The following is a 26,073-nucleotide window of genomic DNA, read 5'->3' on the forward strand; positions in this document are numbered from 1 at the left end:
TTACTTAGGCCTAACCATCGAGCTAAAACTCAAATCTGAAAACCATGTCATTGACAGATTGCTGATTGACGACAGGCGACAGCGTCGACAGCAAATGATGATTAGTCCTCGTACGAATTAGTAGACTTACTTTTTTGTAATAACATTACTAAAAATGCATGTTTTATATAAATAATGCAAATTTCAAGTGAAATCCCACTTATTTTTTAGTCTTTCCTATAATTCTTTAACAGTTGTCTCCGAGTAAGGTTATAAACCGCTATTGAGTACACGTATGCAGTGATACTTGTGTAAAGCGTGTTTTTTGTGAGATTTTAGGCTTGAAATGACGTGAGATAAGTGCTTAACAATATAAATATAATGTTACCTCTCATACAAAAGGACACCCGACAGACCCGGGGTGCCATTTCGGGCATTCCCGAAAAGTTTCAAAACTGGCTGAGATTAATATTTTCCGACAAAAATTCCAAGAATTTATTTCTTTTCCTTCTACTAAATTTGTCCTTTGCGTTTGTGGAGTTATTCTATGGAGTTTGGACAAATAGTTTGGGTGAGTAAAAATGCAATGCTTATTTAAAAAAGTATATATATATTTTTGAAATTACTAATAGTATCTTTTTGTAGGTCTGATTTCTGATGCATTCCATATGTTCTTTGACTGTACGGGTTTGGTGGCTGGACTGGCAGCTTCATTAGTATCAAAATGGAGGGCAAATGAACGCTACTCATATGGCTATGCAAGAGCCGAGGTGCTGGCAGGCTTTGTAAATGGACTTTTTTTGCTCTTCATTTCATTTTTTATCCTAAAGGAGGCAGTGGAAAGAGCTATTGAGCCACCTGAGGTAATGAAATTTTATTTATGTTTTTGGTAATCAAATATGTTAAATTTTTCCAAAACCTTTTATATCAATTTTAATTATAATTAATTTACTATTTTAAATGTTTGGGTTATAATCTTTACTTGTTATCAAAAATAAGACTCCTATGGTGTCACTGAGTATCTTTTTTCCTTGTTATATATTATTAATCCAACACCAGTAGAAAGAAATATAATAATTATATTTTTAACATATGTTTATTTATTGTTGAAAGAACTTTGGGAAGAGTAAATATTAAAAAAAAAAATATTTAAAAAAATGTTACAATATTTTAAAATATGTTTTATTCATATTATAAATGAGTATGTATTTGTTTTTTGGACTGTGTTACTCAATTATGCTTGAGCATCGGCAGTTGGAACTGTCTAACTGTAAATTTCATATTATTTCATTGAATAAATGTTTATTACATCATTGAATAGAAAATTAGAAAAGGTATGTCTTATAGGACTTATTGTATTAATATCTTTTTAATTCAATAATGGTATCGGATTTTTTGACCAACTAGCAAAGCAGCTAGGAAACAGCTAGTTTTTAATAATCCGTAAGCAAAAAACTAACTATTATCTGCTCTGTAAACTAGGCATAATAATAATTAATACGAAAACGAAAAATTAAAAAAAAAATTGTGTAAAAAAAAAAAAAAACACGAAACATTATTGCGACGTACGTAATTCTTTCATAAAGTCACGTAATTATAATTATATATTGACTTTATCGGAAACTAAATTAAGCACTGTTGTAATCTATTAAAACTTTCTACTCTTAACAAAATTCTTGAATTGTTACTCAATCGTTTCTGTCACCGTCGATCGAGCACGTACTTTCCGATCAGTTATCGTTTAGATTATTGTTCGATATTTAAATTATAATGTGATGTTACATAACTATAATAAGGGATAAGAAGTAATTCCTTTAACTGATTTTAAAACCGGGGTTTCGTACACTTCGAAGTACGGCGCTCTGGTGTAGACGGGAATTACAAGAATGAATGTATTTGCATATCGAGCACGGGCAGAGCTAGAAAACACCTTTGATATAAATAACATTAAAATACTTTTAATATCCACGAAACCATATTGACACATAAATAAGTTAGGAAATATATATTTTAATTCTATGTATTTCTTTTGTAAATACGATTGTGCACTTATTTATAAAAATACGCAAATCGATTTCCTGTCCAATTTTCAACTTCAATGTTCAGAGCAAATGTCATTTGACAAATACTTTCAGAGTATTTTAAAACCTGGATTTCGAACTTGGTATCTTTAAATACTCATACTTGGAAGCCCTGCTTTTTCAAGTATACACTCAGTTTATTAACGCTGGTATTAGAGAAAATATTTAAGAAATCAGACAGGAAGACAAGATAATAAATGATTTATCGGATTATCGTCAGAAGTTCATAATGAGCTAACGTAAATAAACACCTAATCAATAATTATAATCTTCATACAATATTATATTGACAAGGACAATTAAAGTTTTTTTTTTTTCAGGTAAAACATGAAAGATTGCTTGTCGTCTCCATACTTGGGTTCTTAGTCAACCTCGTCGGGATATACGCTTTCCACCACGGCCACGGCCACGGCCATGGCGGCCATGGTCATTCACATGGTGGTCACGGTCATTCGCACAACCACGATCACGGTCACTCGCACGATGACATCGAAGCTCCCACCGGTGCGGGATCTGCCATAATGCGCGGAGTGTTCCTTCACGTTCTCGCCGATACACTCGGCTCTGTCGGTGTCATAATATCAGCCATTTTAATGCAGTTATTTGGCTGGATGAGAGCAGATCCAATTTGCTCAATGGCTATAGCGTTGCTTATAGCAGCGAGTGTGTTCCCGCTAGTGATGGACTCTGGTGCTGTTTTGTTACAACGGACTCCAGCGTCGCTCGAACGGGCGCTTCCGAATTTATATACTAGGGTAGTAGGTTTAGCGGGTGTACATGCGGTTCAAGAGCCGCATTTCTGGACTCTTTGCAGTGACGTACACGTTGGCGCGTTAAAACTCGAGGTCGCGAGGGAAGTTGATCCACGTTATGTCACCGATCAAGCTGCGAGGATATTCAGAGAAGCAGGCGTGAAACACCTAACAGTTCAATTAGACTACTCCCCGCTTTGATTAAGAGCGTAATATATCACAAATGTACATATTACCACAGAGTGGACATTTATTGTATATAAGGAAAATAATTTAATTTGTGTCCCGTTAAATCGCATTTTAAATTGCCGTCAATATTTTATTTAAAAGCTAACGAAGCATACCAAAATATATACATATATTTTTTATTTTGTATGTGCAATTACTAAAGATAGTTCGGATTTTAATAGGTTTATATGACGTTCAGCCAATCGTGCCGTGTTTTCCAATAAAGCTTCCAAAGCTTTTAGATACGTTAGATAGATATATTGTAATAATGTCTCAAAATTGTCTTAGAATTCAAATAATATTCAGGGTGTGAAAATAGTTATTCTAATAAAAACATCGTGGATTTTAACTTCAAATATAGTTGTATATTGTGATATGTTTTCATTTTTTTCTACGATAACACATTCAGTAACTTGTAGGTGTTTAGTATTAATATTAAAAGTTTTATAAAAAATGTATTCATATATGTATTTTAAATTTGTCATTTTCTATATTTTTTTTTATAATTCAATTTTATTAAAAGAAACAATTTATTTAAAACATTCCTTTTTAAAACAGTATTGAAATAATGCCATTTATATTTAATTAAAAATTTACTTCTCAATGAAGGTTATTTGAAAATAAACGTTAATAACCAAGAACTTAATGTTTTATCTATAATTTGAAAGAGAAAAATCAAAAAGATTTGGTTGATACTTCTACTGTATTTTATATTTGAAAATTATTCGGTGAAGATTAATTATTTCGTATATATTGAGATTAGTTAAATGTTACCATTAAAAACGTAGGCCGAATTTCGTTTTTATCAACGCTAGCATTGTGAAAAAACTGCTAAAAAAATGTAATAGAATAGTTTCCTAGTACTCATAAATTAAAACCTATTTACATTTTTATAGAAATACTCTTCCGTTATATCCTGAATTCGGTTTTTTTTTGTTCATCGTTAATTGCAATGTAAGAAAACAAAACTTCACATAACTTAATGTTCAAAAAGCTCTTTACAAAAATTAAACTCAAATGCATTTATCTTATTTTGTAAATTAATTTTGAAAAACCAATTATGTATTAGGCGAAATTTATATATTTCTTAGACACCAATATATATAAATTGATTGGTATCTATAATATAGGCTTGGAGCAGTTAATACAAATGAAACAACTTTTTTTTTTTTAAATAAATCTTTCTTTAAATCCTTAGCGACAAGAAATCGATCATATACATACAACAAACATTTATTTAATTAAAATTTTTAAGTAAAAGAAATTTGTTTTATTTAAATAATATGTCGTGAGGTAGCCACGAGTTCTAAACAAACTAATATAATCAAACCGGTCAATTGTGATGACAAAAGTGAAGCTGGCAAAAGTAAAGGACACGTATGGATTGAGAACATTCAAATTTATATTAAAATAAGAAATATTTGCTTATCGATCAAAATGTATTATGAACAAAGAGATGTTTTTTGTTCGAAGTTTGTGCTTTACATTACATTTATTATTATGGTATAATGATAAGAAACAGCTCTCATGAAAATATTATATCGATCTAGTTGTGACTACATTCACGTTGGAAATATAAAAAAAAAATATATTATCATTCAATGAGTTTTTTGGCTTTGAAATATCTGCGTAGATATAGAACCTGCCACGTAGCAAGTCCTAGGAGACAGACCATAGAGAATACGCTGAAATACAGCACGCGATTGTTTGTTGACTCTGAAACAATAAACAAAACATTAGTCGTAATTAGGTTTTTTTTTGTAAAGGATAAGATATCGTACAAGCGTACTCCGACAGGAAAGGTTTTTTTTTTTTGGTGGGTATTCGTAAAAATATGTTCACGCATGTGAACACACATTTTCTATGTATTGCTAATTAGCCATTAAACAGCACTTAGGCAATGCACGTCACGCGGCCTTTTTTATACTATAGGTAGGCGGACGCACATATGGGCCACCTGATGGTAAGTGGTCACCAACGCCCATAGACATAAGCATTGTAAGAAATGTTAACCATCCCTTACATCTCCAATGCGCCACCACCCTTGGGAACTAAGATGTTATGTCCTTTGTGCCTGTAATTACACTGGCTCACTCACCCTTCAAACCGGAACACAACAATACCAAGTACTGCTGTTTTGCGGTACAATATGATGATGTGAATGATGATGTGACTGATGAGTGGGTGGTACCTACCCAGACGAGCTTACCCTTTTTTACCCTCTCAAAAAATGCGTATTATATACAATGTTTATTTACAATATAATTACGAAAGTTTGCTATCACTTATATTTACAAATAGGAGAAAAATTTTCAACAATTTTAAAAACTTATTTCTCAATTATTAATCTATCTAGAGGCCGCTTGTCGATATGGTACACCAAGTTGTCTATAATGCCCCTAGTTAGCCATACTGCACCTAGTTTGCATACTGGGCAGTACAGGCAAACTAGACTAATGAATTGTCTATACTGCTTAATAGATTCCGGCTATGTTCCTACTAGTAGAAAAAAATTTGGATGTTAGTTGTATGATTTAGATTTATTATAGTTCTAGAACTTGAATTATATTCATACTAAAATGTCATAGTATATACACAATCTGCAATAAAATAACGCGACGGTTAAAACAAATTCCCTTAGTTAGAAAAGCAGTTAGTTAATTATACAGTCTTGTAATAGAATTAAATTTGTTAAATAATTATTATTTGATAACTAATACAAATTTGTAAAAAAGCCTTATTGAGTAGATACAAGTATTAATTTTAACAATAAAGTGTGACTTCTAAGAGCAACATTTTAAGCTCTTGGTTACCAGGTTGAAATAAAAGCTTACCATTTGTGTCTCTCATTTCTTCCTCTCTTTTCCTCATGAGTGTGAAGTCTTGAACGATGGCTTCTGATAAATCTTCTAATCTCTTTAACTCAAGCTCCATAGGCTTTAACTTAGCCGCTTCACCAATCTATGGTCAAATTTAAAGATTGTTTTATTTGTATTTTTTTTACACAACCATTGTGGAATTGGACAGCAAAATGTATAATATTTTTCGTTGCAAGTTATATCGTAAAAAGTATAAAAAATTAAAGTTTTTTTTTGTTTATTAAAATAGTGTAAAATTCAGTAATTGTAACAAACAAATTATTACTATTGTGGAGACCATGCTAATAAGGAAAAGATTTTAATAGCAAGTCTAATCGAAAATAATAATATTTATTATATTTATAATAACATAAGTACTATTTTTTGCCAATTTTAAAGGTATCTTAGTATAATGAAACCAAATACACACAGTGGATATAACCATGCATTTGTAATATTAGTTAAAAAAAACTATGAACTCTTGTACAAGTTTTTTAAATTTTAATAACTTATTTAATGTAATGCAATGTTCTTATATAATTCCATAAATAATCCATGTTATTAATGTGCATGATATAAATTAATCAATCTTATATAAAATGTATAGTTAGGTTATTTAATTTTGAAAGTGCAATATAATATGTTTAGTATTGGATAATGGATATATGTAAAAAAAAAACACTTAAATAACTTCACAATTAAATCTGATTAAATTTTCATTTTCATTTTAATTAATTTCAAAAAGTAGAGATTTAATTATTAACGTTAGAAACTGAGCAGCAGCTGAATATTTCTAGATTAATTATTAATTGATGGGGAAAAGCATCAAACACACACTTTATTATTACCCATGAATTCTAGAAGATGCAGAATGTCATAGACAGCTCACCGATAAAAAGAAAATTAAATATTGTGTAGACATTTAAAAGTAATACCCGCATTAAGCATATTTATGAATCTTACTTCAATATAAACATTTGTAAAAGAATTCTAATAATTTAAAACAAGCATTTATAATATTGTAAATAAACTGTTAAGCTAGGTTCTTTTAAAATACTTACACCTTCATAATTCTTTGCTTCAATACCAACTTTGATGTCTAGTTTAACATCTTGTGCAATACCACGATGTTCTGAAATTATTTTATACTTTATACTATAAAAAAAAAACAGATATATCATTTCTTACATTACATTAATATCTTTATTTTCTCTATCCTATTTTTACATATCAATCAATCAACAGCCAATCATTGTCCATCTATTTTTACATGTGGGCTATAGAAGAAGCCAGTGTAGACTTTGAAATTAATATTGTGTACAAAAGAAACAGAAGAATCCTTTTTAAAATTAGATTAAAAGTAAAACAAATAATAAAATATAGTCTGTATCGTCAGCTTACAGTGAAAATTCATGGATAGCTAATAATGATTGAATTTGACAGGCCAGTTGGTGTGTTTGGTAGATACTTGCCTTTCACACCAAAGATTGTGGGTTCAATTCCCACCTAGGACAGACATTTGTGTGCAAGTACATGTCTGTTTGTACTGAGTCTATATGATAATATACTAATAAGAGTATCTTATTAGTATATTATCTATATAAGTATGTATTTACAAAAGAAAAGTAGTATATGTAATATATCAGTTGTCTGGTTTCCATAGTACAAGCTCTGCTTACTTTGGTATCAGATAGCTGTGTGTTCTTTTTTTTTCTTTTTTCTTGGGATATTATTAATTAGGATATTATTATTATTATAAACACAACAGTGTGATATTAACAGTTATTCATTTGTCATTGTATAGTTATTTTGAAATTTTATGCTTGTGTACTATTTTAATATAAATTATGTAATATAAATGTATGATAAATGTGTAAAATCATATTATGTATCAATTAATATTCTAAAATCCTAAAAATAAGTTGATGATATAGTTAATGATTTCTTGTAAGCCTGTATTACAATATCCTACAAATACTACACTTAAATTTATACTTTATCTTATAAATCAAAAATAATTGTGATAACAAATAATGTCTATGAGCAAAGTACTGATAATTTTTCAGATATCATAATAGTAACATCTGAAGCTGCTAAAAATTTTTTTTTAAAGTTTATGCCATCTAATACTCAAAAAAGGTTACACTGTTTACTCAATTATAAATGACGATTTTTTTTTAAATAAGCATTTAAAACCAAATGAATACTACAAAGAATAGTAAGTTTTCTTTATAAGACTTGCAGGTTCAACTTTGTTGGAAGCTAACACTAATCCATTCATGATAAATCAATACCTATTATCTAGCTAATATCTAGCTGAATGTTTTATTTTTTCAAAATATATATATTTAGAAAAAATATATTGCAATTCATACTATTTTTATATTTACCTGGAGGTACTTTTGATATGAAGCATACTTCAAATGTGTCATATGTCTCTGTTACAAATGTGAACTTTCCTTTGACAATACTATCTTTCTGAGCTAGAATGTGACCTTTTGAATCACGTACCTGAAAACAATGGGGATTGTAATGTATGTATTTTGTCCATATTATTTCATTTATTGGGTATTTGTAAGTCTGGGAGTCAATTTAAAGTTCAATATTAAATATATTTAATTTTTAATGGGTAACTAATTCTAGTAGGTAAATTTAAAAAAATATAATGTAAAGTAGAAATAAGTGATTTTATCAAATCAAACATAAGTGACGTTTGGGTTTTTGTTATTATCCACGTATTTAAGGTTGCTTTTTCTTTTTTTGTAATTGCAATAAATATACTTCAATGAAGAAACGTAACAAGTAACGTCTTGATGTTTGAAAGCTCGAAAGTAATAAACAAACTTACAATATAATCAATTCTTTGCCCTTTGACTTCTAAAACTTCATATTCACCGGCAACTAGTACATTCGCATGAAGTTCCTCTTTCAAGCACTTTTGTGTGTTCGGTGCTAAACTCCACATTATAGCATCGCACCCATGCCAGAAAATACTCAAAAATAATATGAGATATTGCACCTCCATGTTTTAATTATTAACTATTTTTTATTACTGTACAATAAATAAGTCACAAATCATTACTTATCGAAGTGAAAACAAACATATTATCCTGTGTCAAATAGACCGATGAGTTGGCCCGAAAAAAGAGAAACGTCGGCACTCATGAAATAGCATTCAAATATGTTGCCAACTTTGCCATTTATGAAAATTTAATTTGGGTAATGTCAAAAATTATTTTAAGAATATTTTATTAGTGTATTATTAATTTAAATTACCTAAAGATTTATAAAAAAACATATATTGAAATTCAATAAATGTTGAGTCAAAAATCTGAGTTCTACATAAATTAGGATAAAATAAGCAAACGAAAACTTAGTTACTCTTTACAATATTGTTCGACTAGGTTAATTAATAGGTAATACTTCTAGTAGTCTAAATATAATAAAGCCAGTCTTACATATTATATAATATCCAGCATATCTTAGTAACGGCAAATATAAATTATTTATTTTCAATATAATTAATTTGTATTTAAATTCTACAATGGGCTTGTTTTACAGCATTATTTATCTTAGTGACTATTCTTTGTTATAAACAATTTAAAAACTTTAAGCCTCATGTGTAAAAGTGACGTAAAGATTCCGATGCAAAATTTGGCCTTGCAGTTGCACCTAAAAATATTATGAAACGTCAAATTTTCTAACCTTGTTTGGTAATGGAAATTTTGAATTTCGTATCTTTTAAATACCTTTCGTATTATGTTCTTTGTGTTTCCATTGTTTTAAGAAAATAAAACTTGGAAAAATATATGGATACGGTCAAATTTTTAAACTTAATCTATTAAAGTCTGGAATGTTTATAAAAGTGAATTTGACAAGTGATAAGATATTTTTATTTCATGAATAATTGCACTTAAAACAATTGTTAGTGGTGTTATTGATGTGGAACAAACTTCGATTTATATAATTTTATTTCAGTAAGTAACTTTAATTTTCTATAAATATATTGTATTGTTTACATAATGAGTTGAGTAATCATATAAATTCACAGTAAACTTTTGTATTTTAACTTTCATAATATCTAAAAAACATATTGTAAGAAAGTGTTGTTCCCTCAAAATTTTCTGCTTATTTATATATGACTAAACTAAAGTTTCAATTAGATGAATGCAGTGACTTTTCTTTAACTACTCATATTATGCAAAAACACAGAAAACTTTCAGCTTAGCAAATATTCCTAAATTAACAAAAATATCAACCTAATGTAACTTGTAACTTTTAATTTTAAAATTTCAGGTTCAGAAGTAAACAATGTGATATTGCACAGTTGTATGATTTGGATACTGAGGATAGAGGATTGATGTTTAATTGTTTGAATAATGATAAAATGTGTAAATATTCTACTTGTTACAAGTTGCATCAAATTCAAATAAGGTATGTTAACTTTTATTGACAAGTATTTATGATTATACATTTACATTTTTAAGTTATACATTTCCATTTTTCAAACTGGGTTCTATTATACATATATGTTAATTTCTATTAAAAGTTTACGGGTTACTTGTATCATTAATTAACCAATTTTAAAGTTTTAAAGAATAACCATTCAGTATAAACTGAATAAAAATGGTAGATAGGTTGAATCCTGCTGAGTAATATATATTTTTTTGTGTTCAATAATTTCATCAGAAATTCAATCAATTGAATTTTACAATATTTTAGTATTTATGATGTATTTTTAAGTATAGTATATAATAGAATGTGGTATATGTGTATGAATAAATTTTAAATTTGAAGTCAATCAAAACTTATAGAATAGTTATGAGAATCTAATAAGTAAATTAAAAACATATAAAAGTTCTCATATTTGACACTAGATGGCGGATGTAGTTGTAAAACAACTAAAAAAGTTGTTATAACTGATATTATTTTTTAAACTCTTAGCCTTTATTATTATTGATATGTTGAGGGTGTTGACTGTTCAAGTTTTAAGTTAGGCTTAGGAGATGAGGTGATTGAGATTTTTCTTTATTTAAGTGACTCGGAAGGTAAGATAATCAAATCACAAAATATATTCTTAATAATAATATAAAGAAAGCGAAGTGGTATAAAGTCACTGAATAACATGCATATTATGAAGTTCCTGCTGGGCTAAAGGCCTCCTCTCCCTTTTTGAGGAGTGCTTATTCCACCACGCTACTCCAGTGCGGGTTGGTGGAATACACATGTGGCAGAATTTCAGTGAAATTATACACATGCAGGTTTCCTCACTATGTTTTCCTTCATCGTAAAGCACGAGATGAATTATAATCACAAATTAAGCACATGAAAATTCTGTGGTGCTCGCCCGGGCTCGAACCCACGGTCATCGGTTAAGATTCACGCGTTCTTACCGCTGGGCCATCTCGGCTTTTCCACAAAATTATAATTATTATAAATATTTTTAAAAATAGGTACCTTGAACGAAAAATGGACCGAATGGACCTAATGGTATATGGGCATCAAAGCCCATAGATAAAGTGGAGCTCTAAGAAATATTAATCATTCCTCATATTGTCAATGTTCCACCAACCTTGTGAATTATTATCTTATGTCCCTTGTATAGTATAGGCAGTTATACAAAATTAGTTATCGCACTATATATTACAATTAAATGCTAGAAATATTAAAATGCTAAATATTAAACAGCTTCATACATAATGCATGCTTTTTTTTTTTTTTTCGCTGGCAAGACGCGTTTACGCGTTTTTCCCCCACTTGAAGTGGGGGGTATTTTTTTTTTTTTTTTATAGAATAGGAAGGCGGACGAGCATATGGGCCACCTGATGGTAAGTGGTCACCAACGCTCTTAGACATTGGCATTGTAAGAAATGTCAACCATCGCTTACATATCCAATGCGCCACCAACCTTGGGAACCAAGATTTTATGTCCCTTGTGCCTGTAATTACACTGGCTCACTCACCCTTCAAACCGGAACACAACAATATCAAGTATTGCTGTTTTGCGGTAGAATATCTGATGAGTGGGTGGTACCCACCCAGACGAGCTTGCACAAAGCCCTACCACCAGTAAAGTATGTGGGACTCTCCGGCGCCGAATATACATAATGCATGCTTGTGTTCCATATAAAAAAAATCTTAATATATTCTGTACAATAAGACATAAAACTACATACAAAAACAATAATGCACTTATTATGCAACACAAATAAATTAAATTTAATAACTCTACAGACTAATTATGGTAAAAAAACGTTATTGTTACACAGCCATGCAACAACACTGCCGGATGAGATGAAATTGTGATCAAATGAATATATATAAAAATAAACTTAGAAATTATGAAGTGGCATTGTAATCGTATACAGCTTTCCTTCGAAACTTCAGAAACAAAACATGTTTATACTAATACTTTAAACTAAACTGTATCTTATTAGAAGCTATTACAATGGAGTGCTCCATTGTAGTTCTTATAAGAAAATAATTTCTTTAAACCTATCTATAGCTCAGACGCGGATCATTTTCTCAATCCATTTAAACTAATAAGAAACTAGAAACTACTAAAGATAACAAATCGAATAATATTTATACGATTTGTTATGTATGGCCTTTGCTGATTATTTGCGAAAATCTTGCCAGAAGGCCAGAATCCGGAAACCACTTAGACCATCAGTGCATTACGAATGCTGGCGACGAAATTGTATACAAGAACAATTGAAAACATGTATAGATAAACGTGATAAGTCACAAATTTGTAATTTTATACAAATTTCAATTCTTATTTTGCGAATATTTTAACTTATTGGCGTGGTTTTGATATACAAATACTATGTTATGTCATCGATTGTGTTGTAGTATTATGTATTATCCGTAAAAAAATTCATTAAGCTTAATAAAACAAGATTTATAATAAAAAATAGGAACATAACACCACATTTCCTCGGTTCATTTAATCAATAAACATACAAATAAAAAATTAATAACAGTATTAAATAAATTAAGCACATTTTTCATGACATTCCTAAGAAATTAATTATAGAGACAACACCAGTTATGACAAAATAGATACAATTTACTTTTGGTTATTCAATATTCTTTTTATAATAATTTAAATGTGGAAGTGTGTTTGTTTTCTTATTACACGTAGGAATCGGTTAAGATTTACGCGAATAAAGCCGAGATGGCCCTGTGGTAAGAACGCGTGAATCTTCATGTGCTTAATTTGTTATTATAATTCATCTCGTGCTTGACGGCGAAGGAAAACAAAACGTGAGGAAACCTGCATGTGTCGAATTTCTTTGAAATTCTGCCACATGTGTATTCCACTAACCCGCATTGGAGCAGCGTCGTGGAATAAGCTCCAAACCTTCTACTCAAAAAGGGAGAGGAGGCCTTAGCCCGGCAGTGGGACATACACAGGCTGTTACTGCACTGTACTGTACTGTATATGTAAGAATGGCGCAACAGATCAACGTCGCATTTTATATAGTAAATATTTGATAAGCCTGACAATGACGTTGCCTATTTAGGGTATTATATCCCGAAAAAAATACGACTGCTGGTAAAGCTTATCTGTTAATATATTGACAATATATTTATGATTTATGTACGTTAAAAATACATATCTGCTTTAAAAACAAAAAAACGACTTCAAATGAAATATGAGCCCATAAAAATGACATTCCCTGTTTTTTCATTACCAAACATCAAATAATTTTCTAAATCGTTTCATAAGTGACGGAGTTCTGATGTAACAAACATTAGAATAATAGTCCAAAAAGTTAAATCTCTAGTTACAGCGTATTTCATTCTATGCACAATGGTTTCGAGACGTCTTCGTTTAGCCGGTCAGGATGTTCGCATCTTTAATTATGCACTTTATTTTCTGCACACGCGAACGGTTTACGTAATAGATAAACGTTTTCTGATCTTAAACTATAATTCAAATGATAATTAAAAAAAAAATACACTCATAGTTATTTAGTGTTTAAATAGAACTTTCTATGTTATCTATACAGAAAAAATAAAAAGTCCTATATATAAACATTAAAATATAAATCGATTTTGAAAAGAAAGCGTACCATGCCAGTAAAGTGTCAATAAAATACTCAAAATATTATATTTTTGCATTACGAAAGTGTTTCACTTTAACTCCATTTTGAACCATGATTTTTTTATTTTTAATATCTAGGTACTTAATTTTTTCATTCCAAGTAAATGAAAACATCTACAATCGTGTTAAATTGTTTAAAATAATTATAATATATATTTTATGTTTGAAACATTTTAGTTTTTAATAAGATTATTGATAATATAATTTATTTATTGATACATAATATGTGTATTTTGTATTTACATTTGTTTATTGGTTTTGTTTTAATTAAATATTTATATATTATTTTATTCATACCACCACCTACCTTATATCCTATCTGTAATTACTTACACCGTTGGTCGCCATAATTGTACATTTATTTAGGCAGCATACATGTTTTGTATTTTTCTCTTTGTGGTGTGGTGTACAATAAAGTATAAAGTAAGATTAATGAAGCTACTTTAATTTTTATCAATTACAAGTTATTATAAATTATGTAAAAATAACATTATTTTTATTGTAATAAATATTCAATAAACGAAGAAAGCATTATAAATACATATTATCAATAATCATTTATTAATTTTTATCTAAAATTTATATAATCTAATTCTGTTTCAATTAAAATCGTTTTTTTTTATATTAATATGTTATAGACGCGTGAAACAATATCAGTAGTATCAATTATTTTACATTTATTATCTGTTGTATGAAATCATAAATTATTTAAATAATTATTCGATTTACAGTTTCGTAACGTTGCAAATAAAACGCTATTTTGAAATGGGCGATAATAATTATGGATATATTTAAGTCAACTTCATAAGTTTAAACTTGCTTGTACATAAAGGTAATAAAACATTAACAACTCGGTATTAAATGAATTATTATGATACTTCATAGTCTGTGTTTTGTGTATCTATGGACCAAAATATACCATTTATAATAATGACGCTTTTAAATGTATTCCTTAATGGCAAATTTAGGTTTAATAGATGAAAACCCGTTATGTATACTTCAAGAATATCCAATTGTTGATACGATCAAATACAAACGTTGCGAGATGTCAACATCATTCCAAAACGTATAAAGTTAAGTCCGAAACGAGTCGGAATTTTAATCAGTCGATGTAAATACGTGCGCAAGTGCGTGATGTAATATTATACAATGAAAGCAAGAGTTGCAGCGTGGCGCGAAAATATTCTTTATGCTGCACTCGGTTCCATTCAGCTGACGCAGCCGCGACAATGTGCGACGGTCGCGCGCGGGGGCGGGGGACACGCCGCAAAACTGGGTCGCTCGCGATGTGTTGTCAAGTTCAAGGCTACGTCGAAGGGGAGTGGGCTTCCGATCGACCATAGATGGCGTTGTACGATTCGAAAAATTTCGCGAGAGGAGGTGTCGGGGTGTGCGGGGAAGGCACGCGGGAACGAATTTTCGGTGCAACACACGACACGACGCTGCACTCGTGTGTCGAACGTCGCGACGCGCAGTTCTCTAACGTGACATTGCACCCGAATATTAAGTCGACCTGATAGAAGCCGTCATGGACTGGATGGAGATGGACGACGTGGTTCGTACAATTTAATTACATTTCAATGTTTGACATGAAAATGTAAGAATTAGCCGGCCGGTTGTCTGTATTTTTTTATTCGGAACGCGTTGCGCCATGACCTATCCTAACATTTTATCAACACACAGTAGACGCTTGAATTACTTATCAAAAATATTTCATATTCTAAACATTGTTTTGCAATTACTGAGTATATGTTATTTAAAACATTTAAATTGCATTTATGAAAAAATAATGTAATTAAAAATTAAGTGTTATAATTATAATTTAGTCAAGCCAGATTCAATGATTACATTTTAGCCGATTTTATAAAATTAAGAAAAAAAAAAATAATTAACATGTAAATAAGTATTTACTAGTTAAATACGTTTGTATATAATATTCATGTCTAAATTTAAATTAGATTAGATCAAATTCCTGTCTAAAGTTAAATTGCAATGAATGATTATTCGCAAGTGGTTAACAATTGACTGATTCGCTTGTCCAAAAATTACTTTTAGATCCTGATCGCTATTCTGCCTCGTAACGTCGGCGCGGAAGTCCTTTTAAACGATCTATTCTATAGAGCTGTTCAGTATTCCTCTAAACGCTCACGTTTCCTACGTACCGAGAAAAATTGATTTTATTATTATATATTGATATATTCGAAACGGTTATATGAAACCACGTGAAAGCGAAACGGTACGTATTTACACGGTTAATATAATATAACCGCTATTTTCTCATACGCCGGTGATACACGTGCGAAACGCAAAGCGCGTACCCGACCTGCCCCAACGCGCCATGATCGATCGCCCGCCGGCTATATATCGGTGTCTAGCGCTAAGCCTCTATAAAGGCTGTCGTACACGCTTAAAGCAAAAAAAAAAACCTGTATTTACTGACATAAATTTAAGTATTAATGTATTTATCATAATGAATTAATGAATAATTATTACATTCGTCTTTGAATTATGTATATATATATTAAATAAAATATTAAATAAGTAGAAATTAAAAGAATCTCATTAAAAATCATTTTAATTGGTATTGTCATAAAAACAATAAAACAACTATTATCATAATCTTTTGTTAACTCCTTATTATAATATCTATCATAGTAAAAAAAATACAGTATAATTCAATACAAGTGCCCAATCAATAAACAATTCAATAGAATAGTTTATGAAAATCTAAAGACAAGGAAAATCAATCGTAAAATTCGAAGGAACCGAAAAATACCAAGCTATGGCATTGGTAACCATTTTATTCATTGTCAAATTGCTACTAGTATATGCAAAACACGTGACAGAAGTAAAACAGTTTCGCGTCAGAAACGTTACGCACTAGCAACGTTGTGATCAAATTCGACCTAAAAATGTCCCACTTGCGCTTAAAGTTATATAAAAAAAAACACGACAATAATCTGTAAATATACACGATCGAATCGTGAATTCGTGAGCGACAACCCTTATAGTTTTTTATTATTTAACGCGACGCCAGTGCCTTAGTGCTTAGACTTCCCAAGGATTTATTCTTATTACACAATTTAGTTCCCAACCTATTTGATTTGCTTAGTACCTCCAGACGTCGTGCGACCTGTTCAGACGTGCTATTGAATATGCATTCGTTCGAGGTCGACTTTTGAAAGTTTATTCGATTTTAACTGAACATTAAAAACGCGATCTTGAAAACCGCGGGGCGATCGATATTAGAAATTTTAATGAAAGAGATGCGAAATTTCGTAATGCACAATTATTATTTTTTCGTGGACATTTGCAGACACATTATTTATATTATTTTGTTTTACTTTTTCGTAAATATAGGTAAGATTTATTTACACGATGTTATCAATTTTTCACAAGTTTGAATCTATAAATATATTGTTCGATAATGTTTTTTTAACTGTCGGGTAAATGTGAAGAAATTTTTGTTTCGTTAGATAGCAATAAAATTAATTAATATGGCGGCTTACGATGTGTGTATTACGTGATATTAGTTATATCATAAAAAGGCTAGACGGTGATTGTTAAAAACGATAGTCAGTAAACCTTAAATGCTAACACATACACAACACTTATTGGCGCCTACGTAATTAAGTAACACGCAATGTAATTAATAGTTTTTTAATTTTCATTAAAATTTCTCCTTTAATATAAACGGACTTACATTAAGTGGATTGTTTATCTTTCTAATCTACTTTGCACAATTCGTGTGATAAAGAACACATGGCCTTGACTGATTTTTTATCTTACATACGAAAATACCGCGTTACTTCCATATGCTAATATGAAGATAAATGATATGTTATAATATGTAGGTTAATACTCATCCTTTATATTGAAATGTATTTGATTAAAAAAAAAATGGTAGTGAAAAAGTTAAAAATATGGTTTAGATGCAATTTATTCTGCCCATATCATTTATTTTTTTTTTAATTTTTTGGATGATATTTATCTATTTCTTATTAAATTTATTGTTATAAACCTATGGAATCGAACGTAATAAAAAGCCATTAATGTGTTTCTTATGTTATTATAGTACAGATTAAATTAGCTTTATTTAAAATCCTTTGTCCTCAAGATATGCGTTGCCGAATAACGTTAAAGAAAATACTTACATAGTGACTGACATATCCATATATCAATTTCTAAAACACACAAATTCTCAAAATTATAAATTTCAAAACTCTGACAAACTCAAATGGCTTTGGAATAAGTTATGTCTGTATGATTTAGCTTACCCGTTTTGTCTATATAAGTGTATATATATATAATATAATTTAGAATAATTGATATCCCACGTTGTTACATTGTAGATCCGAAATTATTCAACGATTATATCGCTATCAGGCGTATAACTCTATTTTTTATTACCAAACATAAAACAAAACCTTAAGGACGCATTTTATTATTGTGCAAAAGTGTTACATTGTCACGATTTACAAAATTATTATTACTAGAGTACCTATCTAATAAAACTAAGCGTATTCAATCGTTTCAGACATAATGAATCTCGTAATCAATTAATTCCTTAATTAATAACCGGATAAAGTACGTATGTATAAACAGTAAACATAATTGTCCATATACATAAATATATTTGTCTTATTTCGAAATATTATAATACTCCAAATAATGGATGACAGTGAAGACTAGAATTTACGAACTCGAATATATTTATAACAACTTTTTAAACGTCGTAAAAATTCACAATTACCAAGCGATTAAAATTTTAAAGCGAACATGTTTTTTTTTTTTAATTCAACCAGTTTTTTAGCTCTTCGTTTCGATATTTTTAATATCACATAGTTTTTCATTAACGTCGCAGGCCTAAATCCAAGAGCTGTAAGTATTTATATGTTCACGATTATGTGTCGTGATCAACATTGTCATTAAAATTGTTTCAGTTGATTCATAGAGAGTAACCATTCATTTTGTTATATATTTACGTAACATCTATAAATAGGTAATTTAAATTTCAATTTGTTATAGTTAAGGTATTAAAAAAAATACGCTGAACTTTCTCTCAATTACTTTTGACAACTGAATGGGATAAGTATCGAGATCAGAACCTGATTTAGTAATTAAATTTATCGTAAAAATAATAGCTAAATGTTGTCGACGAAACCAACGCAGTGATTTTTAATTTCTTTCATAAGTGTAATAGTTCAATTCGTACGTTCCGTTATCATATCATTCGCACCAAGTGCAGAGTGATATTTGTATCAACTAGGTCACGAGATCAGAAAACTATGGTCATGGACATTTCATACTTTGATACGAATGCAACTATTTCAAATGTAGTACTATTTCCGCGTTTAAAATAAATATATATTACTATATTAGATAAAATATAATTTCTTACATCAAAAGTCGGACTTCAATCTTTAATTTGTTTGAAATGCATGACGCTTGCTTGACCTTTTATCACAAGCTGTTGGAAATGTTCGCGGCTCTATCGGTTCGTTGTTTTTATTATGAAGTTTTCGATGTATTTTTGCTATTGGTACGTCTATATTCTTGATACCTATTGCCAAGCTACATTAGATACGTTTTGTTATTTTATTACATAATTATTTAGAGTTCAACTATAACAATTATAACTTAATGCTAGGTGATTTACTTGTACAATGTCTGATATGTTGACCGACTTTTGTTTTTATTATAGTCCATGTTTTATATCATTGCTATGATCATCATAAAAATAAAACAAGCCGGGTGTATTAAAAACAAATGGAATGCGATATGATGCGATGCGGCCAGCGATGCCTACTAGCCTGTAATCGAAATCGAGAGTGAATTATATCGGTTCAAACTAATTTCATTGTTTGTTACGTATTGCTGTTTTGCTCAGGGCCGATGGGGAGAAGGCTTCAGTGCCCGAGGAATACTTAGTCGGCAACTCGCTGGCTTCGTTGAAATCGTATAATTGACATGAAGGAGTAGGAGTGTGGGGGGAAGGGGCTCGAGCGGGAGATTTGGCAGTTGGCCTTGACAATGAACCGGCGGCGCACACTGCTTCGATTATGTACATATTATACAACACGCACACATATTAGAAAGAGCTATTCCACGAATGGCCTCTCCCACACAATTATTTTTGTCATAGGGTTGCGTTATTTTTATGTCTATACCGTGATATATGTGGATATTTAGGAATAAAAATAACTTACTTTAAATAATTGATCCTGTTGCTAAACTTGATATAAAATACAGTGCAGTTAGCAGCTCAACCTTAGATTCTCATTTAATGTCAAATTTTCAAAAAATCTTACTAACGATATTAAAGAAAAAACAAACATAACATAGGGAAACAATAGAAAATTCCTTTTCTTTATTGTCTCTTAATTATTTAGCAGATATACCTCTTTATAAAACGTCAAATTGTGTTATAAATAAAGTTTTAATATGGCGACTGAGTAGGTCCCATTATTTCGTAATAGTCTCATAAATAAGCGATAAGCGACAACCCTATGGCCAAAAAAGCGATTCGAGTCTGGCGGCCCGGCGCGCCGACGCCGCGTGCCTGCCCTAACACAACGTATACATCAGTGGTTCTTAACCTCCTATTGATCAGGAACCTCACGCCAAAAAAATAGTAAGGGACCATCTCGTTACCAAGCACCCCCTCTCTTTTACCTTTCAATAATACAATACAGACTCAAATCGTTTATGCACGGTTTTTTTTTCTAAACCATGCGCTGTGTACGTATTATGTTAAGACTTATTGAGATTTTTGTTTTCAGCCAGTTCCGTTTTTAAAATATACCTACTTTATTATTTATAATAGAGATGTCATTGTTTAAAATGACCACGAATTCGAGTTAGTTGATACTTATTTAGATGATTTCGTTAGCTAGAATTGTACGTATAATACTACTGTTAATAAATAAAATCGCCAAGACTTTGAGCTGCGTTATCAATAATATCAAACCTAGTTATACAAATATGGACATGAACACTTGCAGTGCAGCGTGATCGTTAGTATAATTGTGAATTTTTTTCGGTAATTTTTAGTATTACACAACTATTTAGGTACTTCTTCTATATTTTTTGAAATAATGTATTAATTATTGTCCATAATCTTTATAAGATATAGTTTGTTAAACCTACTAGGTTTTTGGCTGATGCTTCTGAGGTATTTCGTATATAGCTAGCTATCTTGTGTCTGACCGTGTTAGTTTTTGTCCGTCTGCATTTTATTTCAGGCATTAGGATACTATAAACCTATTAGTAAATTATATATGTTACATTCAAGTTTTTCGTTAAATAATTATTAAATAACAATCTCAGGTTCATAGCTGTTCTCCATTTTATTATATGTTTTGGTTCTAAAAGCTCTTGTAACAGCTTTATGTGCATGATTTTTAAGTTTTCTTAGGTCAGTATATATGATATCCTCATTATTCTTTAGCAACGAAAGACTTGTATATTTTTTTTATATTGCGTTCATTATCCGTGCCTCATTCACCTTAATTATATATATCGTTACCTACTAAACTTTCCTGTTTACTAAAATTCATAGGTTTTTCTAATAATAGACGTTGAGTTTATTTATTTTAAACAAACTGGTTTTATTGAAAAACGAAAATTTCAAAACGTTGATTAAGTTTTTACAGCTGATATTAAATAATTACTATACTATATCATAACTTAGGAATGTAGTATGTATTTACCGTTATTTTATTTTCTAATCAGTGATCTTTCGAACGTTCTATGAGATGAGAGATTTTGAATTATTACAAGTAAACTTGTTTATAGTCCATCAAAATAAGCCCATCTAAAAAGAACCCTCTTTTTAAGATCGCGTTCTTCGTCGTCTGTCTGTCTATATTGCGTTTTATTCTCAAACAACATTGGCTAGGTAGGGAGGGCTAATATCTCATACGATGAATTTTTTTATTGTCGATATTACGATTTACAATTGAACACCTGTATTTTTGTTCATTTTGACAAAAGCGTCTGTTCTTGATTATTGATTCTTATACAGGCGTTAATGATGAGCAAAGATTAGATGCACCTAGAGAATGGAACTTTTCAACTAAGAGCGGGCGGCAAAGCTTGAGAGAGATCTAGATGCGACATCGGTTTTGCCTCTATTTTGAAAGTCGTTTATGTGAAGCTATTGCTCAGACTATTCATTGTGTGTATTATGATAGGTAATAGTATTTTTGAAAGACACGTACTAATATGTTATCTCGCTATCTATTATAACTGGTACGTATCCCACTAGGTACTTTTGCTTGGCTGTACCTAATTGCTTAAAACAACATCTCTTGCCGCATGACCCTCATCCTGCAAACATATTTGTTTTTTAAATCTGATTTAAGAAACAGCGGCGTTGCTTAGACAAGGAGACTATGCTTTGTATTAATCATCATATTTTAGTCGAAAGATTTATATGAATATAACAATAATTTGTAAAATGTGTGTGTCAAAATAACTAAACACATTACTGCTCGACATTGACAGAAATGATATCGTATGTCGTGAGCTAAGGCGCGCTCTTAATTATATACAATTACAATTAAAATTAATACAATTTTGACGGTTAAATATCGTACGTAATTACATTCTGGTGGTAGGGCTTTGTGCAGGCTCGTCTGGGTAGGTACCACCCACTCATCAGATATTCTACCGCAAAACAGCAATACTTGATATTGTTGTGTTCCGGTTTGAAGGGTGAGTGAGCCAGTGTAATTACAGGCACAAGGGACATAAAATCTTAGTTCCCAAGGTTGGTGGCGCATTGGCTGTAAGCGATGGTTGACATTTCTTACAATGCCAATGTCTAAGGGCGTTTGGTGACCACATACCATCAGGTGGCCCATATGCTCGTCCACCTTCCTATTCTATAAAAAAAAAAAAAATCATTCGACATTTAAAATTGATCACAAATTTGGACACGTTTGCAATCATTAAAGATAAATGTTCGACTTCTAAACAAACGCCTCTCTTGTTGAGAATTTTGTAATATCATAGGTGTTTTTCGATTATTTATTATTGGTCCTGCATTTGGCTCTACTTTCTACTCTGCTTGTAACATTAACATAATCAATTAACAGATAGTATTTAAAAGAAAATAAACAAGGTCAGATATACGTCACTACCGAAATTCAACGAGTTATTTTACCTTAAATAACTTGTATTGGATATAAGTACTATGTAATATTAGTATTTATATATATCAAATGCAAAATTTGAACTTCGGCAGTAAATTAATGCAATTTAATATGCATAGATAAGTGTTGCGAAGGCTGTCGTCATATTCATGTTGGCCTTCGATTGTCCAAATAGCGCTTTAGGAGTTTTATCTGAAATCGATCTACCTCACTGAATTTTTAATGTCTCATTATAATTATGTACCTTATTAACATATGTAGGTACTGTATAAACTTAGTATTTGTCGTGTTCATTGTGTATTTTAAAGTTTGTTTGACAAGTAAGTACCTACTGAAACATTAAAACTTTGTCATAGATAGTTAGATAGAAAGTTCAGAGAAATTTTTTACTCATAAAATATATAAGGTAGTGTTATTACCAATTTGAGTATCTAATGTGTCTTTAGTTAGTTTCGTTTGTTAGTATTACTTATAATATATTACAAGAATATAATATATAATATATATAGTAGAATGAATGACTTCGTTGTCATTACAGTATTTTTTTTTAATCATCATGTTCTTATACTTAATTGATACTGGATTATATTTAATATTGCGATATTTACTTGGATTTACAACTGACAAACGGCTATTGAGCTTAACATATTTGCGAAGAGGTGTACAAGTTGTGACGATTAAATTATTATTTAAATATATAGGAAAAAGGAGAAAATAAAATGCGACTACTGTAACCACGAATACATAACTCCGAACTCAATGAACCTTTACAGAGCGAATCATTAGTTACTGTACACGAAACGTATTTCGAACCAATGGCGTCTCGTTGTAGTTGGCGTTGCTTCAGGAAAATTTATAGCGGCGCGTTTATTCGTCGTTGTTACAAAGGTACAGACTCGAAGGGCGTTCATTCGCTGCATGTGATCATTCGCAGTCGAAGGGACCAATCTGAAAGGCTAAAAGCACGTGGCGCTGCGTGGGGCGGCGCGTGCGCTGGTACGGTGGGGCGAGCGTGCTCGTACCGTACGCAATGCGTGAGCGCAGTGCGTAACTGTCGTCTCAGTTATCATGCGCGTTGTATCGACTTGGGTGTTACCAGTTAAAACTGACACATTTCAAATGCCGAAGGAGGAAAACGTATGTGCGTTGGTAAACAACTTCAAGACACAGTGTTTAATTAGTTCAAAATGACAGTAACAATGTGTGCCATAGATGTAAAATGGAATATTCCCATTACCTCTTTTAAAGTGCGATGGAACAAAAAGAAATGCGTGAGTAAAAAAGAAACATTTATATATTCGACGTTTAGATAATATTATTTACAAAACGTTTTCCTTACAACGAACATCGTTATTATCTAAAAGTTAAGGTTATATAAAAGGGAAGCACTTGAAAAGAGATGTTTGCGTACTAGTTTAAATTGTAAATTTATTTAAATACATCTTGTAGTGTTTTTTTATAATACAAATCTTATTAACAGGCTCGTTGTATGACATAAATATTTTTGAACTTGTTTCAAAACGTTTTCGTTATCCATTAGCGATCTCTGTTCCACTCAATGTCTTGCAACTAATATTTAATGGTTATAAAATAATTAATTCAACATTTGGCCTTCATATTCAATTTATCATCACCGGTTTTGCCGTCTATGTTTTATGCAAAAAACTCAAAACTCGAATTATTTGGTGGCAACGAACTGCATTATACTTGTTCGTTTTTTTATTATTTATGCATTTTAAAAATTCAAGAGATCCTGCAATCTTCCATAATTCATATCTTCATTAACAAAATTATTAATTGCTTTATTAACATTACAATGGACGATGTAGGTAAATATTCAGGGTCCATATTATAAAAACTTTGGATTGTTATAAACATAATTATAATTATATATATATATATATATATATATATATATATATATATATATATATATATATATATATATATATATATATTTTATAGAATAGGAAGGTGGACGAGCATATGGGCCACCTGATGGTAAGTGGTCACCAAACGCCCTTAGACATTGGCATTGTAAGAAATGTCAACCATCGCTTACAGCCAATGCGCCACCAACCTTGGGAACTAAGATTTTATGTCCCTTGTGCCTGTAATTACACTGGCTCACTCACCCTTCAAACCGGAACACAACAATATTAAGTATTGCTGTTTTGCGGTAGAATATCTGATGAGTGGGTGGTACCTACCCAGACGAGCTTGCACAAAGCCCTACCACCAGTAAAATGCCTAATAATGTTTATAAAATCATACCTATTAATAGTAGTTTCCATTTATGACTTTGTTTTTTTGTTTAAAGTTTCCAATTATGGGTTACCGTAACATACCTACATCTAAATATAGTTAATATTATATCTATTACGTGATGATGATTTCTGTGAGAAATCTAAATATAGTTTATTCAAGTAGGCTTTTATAAGCACGTTTTAATCGGCTTGTTATGGGATCAGTTGAATGTTAAGCTACCGCCTGTTCGATGTATCGATCCTACAGCGATAACCAACAAGAAATAATCTAAGTAGATTAAATTTTTTCTCAAATGAAATGTAACATGTATATAGGAAGGTGCAATTGAATTTATTTATCCTGCATGAATATCAACGAATACTAACTCCCGTCTTTTTTTATCGAAATATTCATGTATTGTGTAATAAGCTTGATCTATATTTATGGGTACATTATACCCTTTAGAGCGATATGCTTTCGTTATACCCTATTGTACAGAACAGAAGTCCAAGGGTCAGTCCTTCGTATCGCTAGCCGGCTCGTGTGCTTTTAAACTGTTAAGTACCCCACTTAACTTGGTTTAGTGCTTTCGCGTTATTGCGGTAGTTTAACTAAATATTTGGTTTGCAAATATTACTAACATGTATTAATACATAG

General features: G+C 30.7%; 3 protein-coding genes across 6 annotated transcripts in view; 2 read left to right on the top strand and 1 right to left on the bottom strand.

Moving 5' to 3' along the window:
• Positions 1 to 62: 62 nt before the first annotated feature.
• LOC126776109 (zinc transporter 7) lies at positions 63 to 3,414 on the top strand. Its single transcript, XM_050498400.1, has 4 exons — positions 63 to 243; positions 319 to 550; positions 625 to 842; positions 2,381 to 3,414. Exons 2-4 carry the CDS (start codon positions 361 to 363, stop codon positions 3,011 to 3,013), a joined length of 1,041 nt encoding a protein of 346 aa, XP_050354357.1. The 5' UTR covers positions 63 to 243; positions 319 to 360; the 3' UTR covers positions 3,014 to 3,414.
• An 886-nt stretch (positions 3,415 to 4,300) lies between these two features.
• Positions 4,301 to 9,070, bottom strand: LOC126776121 (transmembrane emp24 domain-containing protein bai). The gene is made up of 5 exons (XM_050498412.1): positions 8,747 to 9,070; positions 8,289 to 8,409; positions 6,960 to 7,030; positions 5,875 to 6,001; positions 4,301 to 4,756 (listed from the first exon to the last, which is right to left on the bottom strand). The coding sequence occupies exons 1-5, from the start codon at positions 8,921 to 8,923 to the stop codon at positions 4,635 to 4,637; spliced, it is 618 nt and encodes a 205-aa protein (XP_050354369.1). The 5' UTR covers positions 8,924 to 9,070; the 3' UTR covers positions 4,301 to 4,634.
• A 526-nt stretch (positions 9,071 to 9,596) lies between these two features.
• The window catches only part of LOC126776102 (steroid hormone receptor ERR1), a 36,434-nt gene continuing 19,957 nt past the window's right edge, over positions 9,597 to 26,073 (top strand). Inside the window, exons 1-2 of one of the 4 annotated variants that reach the window (XM_050498393.1) lie at positions 9,597 to 9,875; positions 10,195 to 10,332. Coding sequence is in view for 2 of the 4 variants with exons in the window: in XM_050498389.1 (XP_050354346.1) it covers positions 24,357 to 24,440 (84 nt within the window). In the remaining 2 variants the exon portion in view is untranslated. Of the gene's footprint in view, positions 9,876 to 10,194; positions 10,333 to 15,467; positions 15,567 to 24,287; positions 24,441 to 26,073 lie in introns of those variants that run through there. The other 3 variants (XM_050498394.1, XM_050498390.1, XM_050498389.1) reach the window with 3 other exon arrangements.

The sequence above is a fragment of the Nymphalis io genome, chromosome 19 (assembly GCF_905147045.1).
Source record: "Nymphalis io chromosome 19, ilAglIoxx1.1, whole genome shotgun sequence".
Lineage (NCBI taxonomy): Eukaryota > Metazoa > Arthropoda > Insecta > Lepidoptera > Nymphalidae > Nymphalis > Nymphalis io.

Coding starts and splice junctions, on each gene's coding strand:
- LOC126776109 (XM_050498400.1), top strand. CDS start 361: ATGTTACCTCTCATACAAAAGGACACCCGACAGACCCGGGGTGCCATT. Junction 551..624: donor AGTTTGGACAAATAGTTTGG/GTGAGTAAAAAT, acceptor ATCTTTTTGTAG/GTCTGATTTCTGATGCATTC. Junction 843..2,380: donor GAGCTATTGAGCCACCTGAG/GTAATGAAATTT, acceptor TTTTTTTTTCAG/GTAAAACATGAAAGATTGCT.
- LOC126776121 (XM_050498412.1), bottom strand. CDS start 8,923: ATGGAGGTGCAATATCTCATATTATTTTTGAGTATTTTCTGGCATGGG. Junction 8,410..8,746: donor GGCAAAGAATTGATTATATT/GTAAGTTTGTTT, acceptor CATTGTTTTCAG/GTACGTGATTCAAAAGGTCA. Junction 6,002..6,959: donor AAGCAAAGAATTATGAAGGT/GTAAGTATTTTA, acceptor ATTTGACCATAG/ATTGGTGAAGCGGCTAAGTT.